At 35.1% G+C, this 1848-nt stretch overlaps 1 protein-coding gene across 1 annotated transcript; it reads left to right on the forward strand.

Moving 5' to 3' along the window:
• The first annotated feature begins 523 nt into the window (after nt 1–523).
• On the forward strand, nt 524–1450 carry LOC101415052 (olfactory receptor 8K5-like). Its single transcript, XM_004484677.1, has one exon. It carries the CDS (start codon nt 524–526, stop codon nt 1448–1450), a length of 927 nt encoding a protein of 308 aa, XP_004484734.1.
• The last annotated feature ends 398 nt before the right edge of the window (nt 1451–1848 follow it).

The following is a 1848-nucleotide window of genomic DNA, read 5'->3' on the forward strand; positions in this document are numbered from 1 at the left end:
ATCATCATGATGACAACACTTATAAATTTATATTACTGTGTGAATGCATAACTAAGGCTCCAAACAGGGTCTTTGAACTGCAAATGAGGGACCATGAAATATAAACTTCATTTGTTTTACCTTTTTCTGCCTCTTTCTTTAAAAATATGAAAAGAAAAAAGAATCATACAAAAATTAAAGTAAAGCTCTTATGTAATTGGGTACATAAATAATCTCTAGTATTTCTATGTTAAAACATACATGGTTTTGTTATTAGTGTATATATATTTTGACTCTATTAAGATTTAATCTATGTCTGTCAATTATTGCACCTTGTGTTTTATATGGAAGCCTCCTATATTAGGAAAAGGGAACTTTTATAGTTTATTTTAGCTGCAAAATCAGATGTGGGAATTTATTTTCTACCACCATTATAAAAAAGAATCTACATTATGTCTACAAAAAATAGAATTTGTTTATTTAATTTTACATAAAATGTAGTAACAGTTCCTCTGTTTGATTCCTGAAGAGACAACTGGATAAAATGGGCCAACGGAATCTGACTGTGCTGCCTGAATTCATTCTACTTGGAGTAACAAGGCACCTGGAGCTCCAGGCTCCTCTCTTTGGGGTCTTTCTCATCATCTACATGGCCACAGTGGTGGGCAACCTGGGCATGATCATCCTTACCAAGGTGGACTCCCGCCTCCACACGCCTATGTATTTTTTTATCAGACATCTGGCTTTCATTGATCTTGGCAATTCCACTGTCATTTGTCCCAAGATGCTGGTAAATTTTGTCATGGATAAAAATACCATTTCCTATTATGCATGTGCCACACAGTTGGCCTTTTTCCTTATGTTCATTATCAGTGAATTTTTCATCTTGTCAGCCATGGCCTATGACCGCTACGTGGCCATCTGTAACCCTCTGCTCTACAGTGTTATCATGACCCAGAGTCTTTGTCATGTGCTTGTGGGTATCCCCTACCTCTACAGCACCTTTCAATCTCTGCTGTTCACCATTAAGATTTTCACATTGACCTTCTGTGGCTCTAATGTCATCAATCATTTCTACTGTGATGATGTTCCCTTGGTAGCTATGCTCTGCTCTAATGCACAAGAAATAGGATTACTGATCATAATATTTTCAGCATTTAATCTGATTTCCTCCCTTCTATTAATCCTGGTGTCCTACTTGCTGATACTGATAGCCATATTTCACATGCATTCAGCTAAGGGCAGGAAAAAAGCTTTCTCTACGTGTGCTTCCCATCTAACTGTAGTGGTTGTGTTCTATGGGACGCTACTATTTATGTATGTGCAACCTAACTCTGTTCACTCTTTTGAAAGTGACAAAATGGTCTCTGTGTTTTACACTTTAGTCATCCCTATGCTTAACCCTTTAATCTACAGCTTAAGGAACAAAGAAGTAAAAAAAGCCTGCTATAGAATCTTCAATATTCCATGATCTTTGATTTTAATATTCAACCTCAAATATTGTTCTAGAAAAATTATAACAAAAACAAATGTCATTTGATAATATATTTAATAGACAGAATTAATATCTCCTTGGGTCCCAAGCAAAGACTTTCTCTTTGTGCTTCTATCAACCTCATACTTCCCTTGAATGAAACACTTTTATACTCTACAGCTCTGTCCTTAAACCATTTGTTCTTATTTTATTTTTTTTCTTTAAGGAAAAGGATCTTCTCAACTTTGTTTTCTTTGCATTTTCTGAGCCAAAAACAACAGTGTAAAGAACGTTTGAGACTGAAAATTTTCTGTGTATCCTTTTGACAGCATGAAAACATTATTTGCTCTGCTGTAATTATCCTTTTCTACTGGGATAAATATTTCTTGTTAACT

Source organism: Dasypus novemcinctus, chromosome 10 (genome assembly GCF_030445035.2).
Source record: "Dasypus novemcinctus isolate mDasNov1 chromosome 10, mDasNov1.1.hap2, whole genome shotgun sequence".
Classification (NCBI taxonomy): Eukaryota; Metazoa; Chordata; class Mammalia; order Cingulata; family Dasypodidae; genus Dasypus; species Dasypus novemcinctus.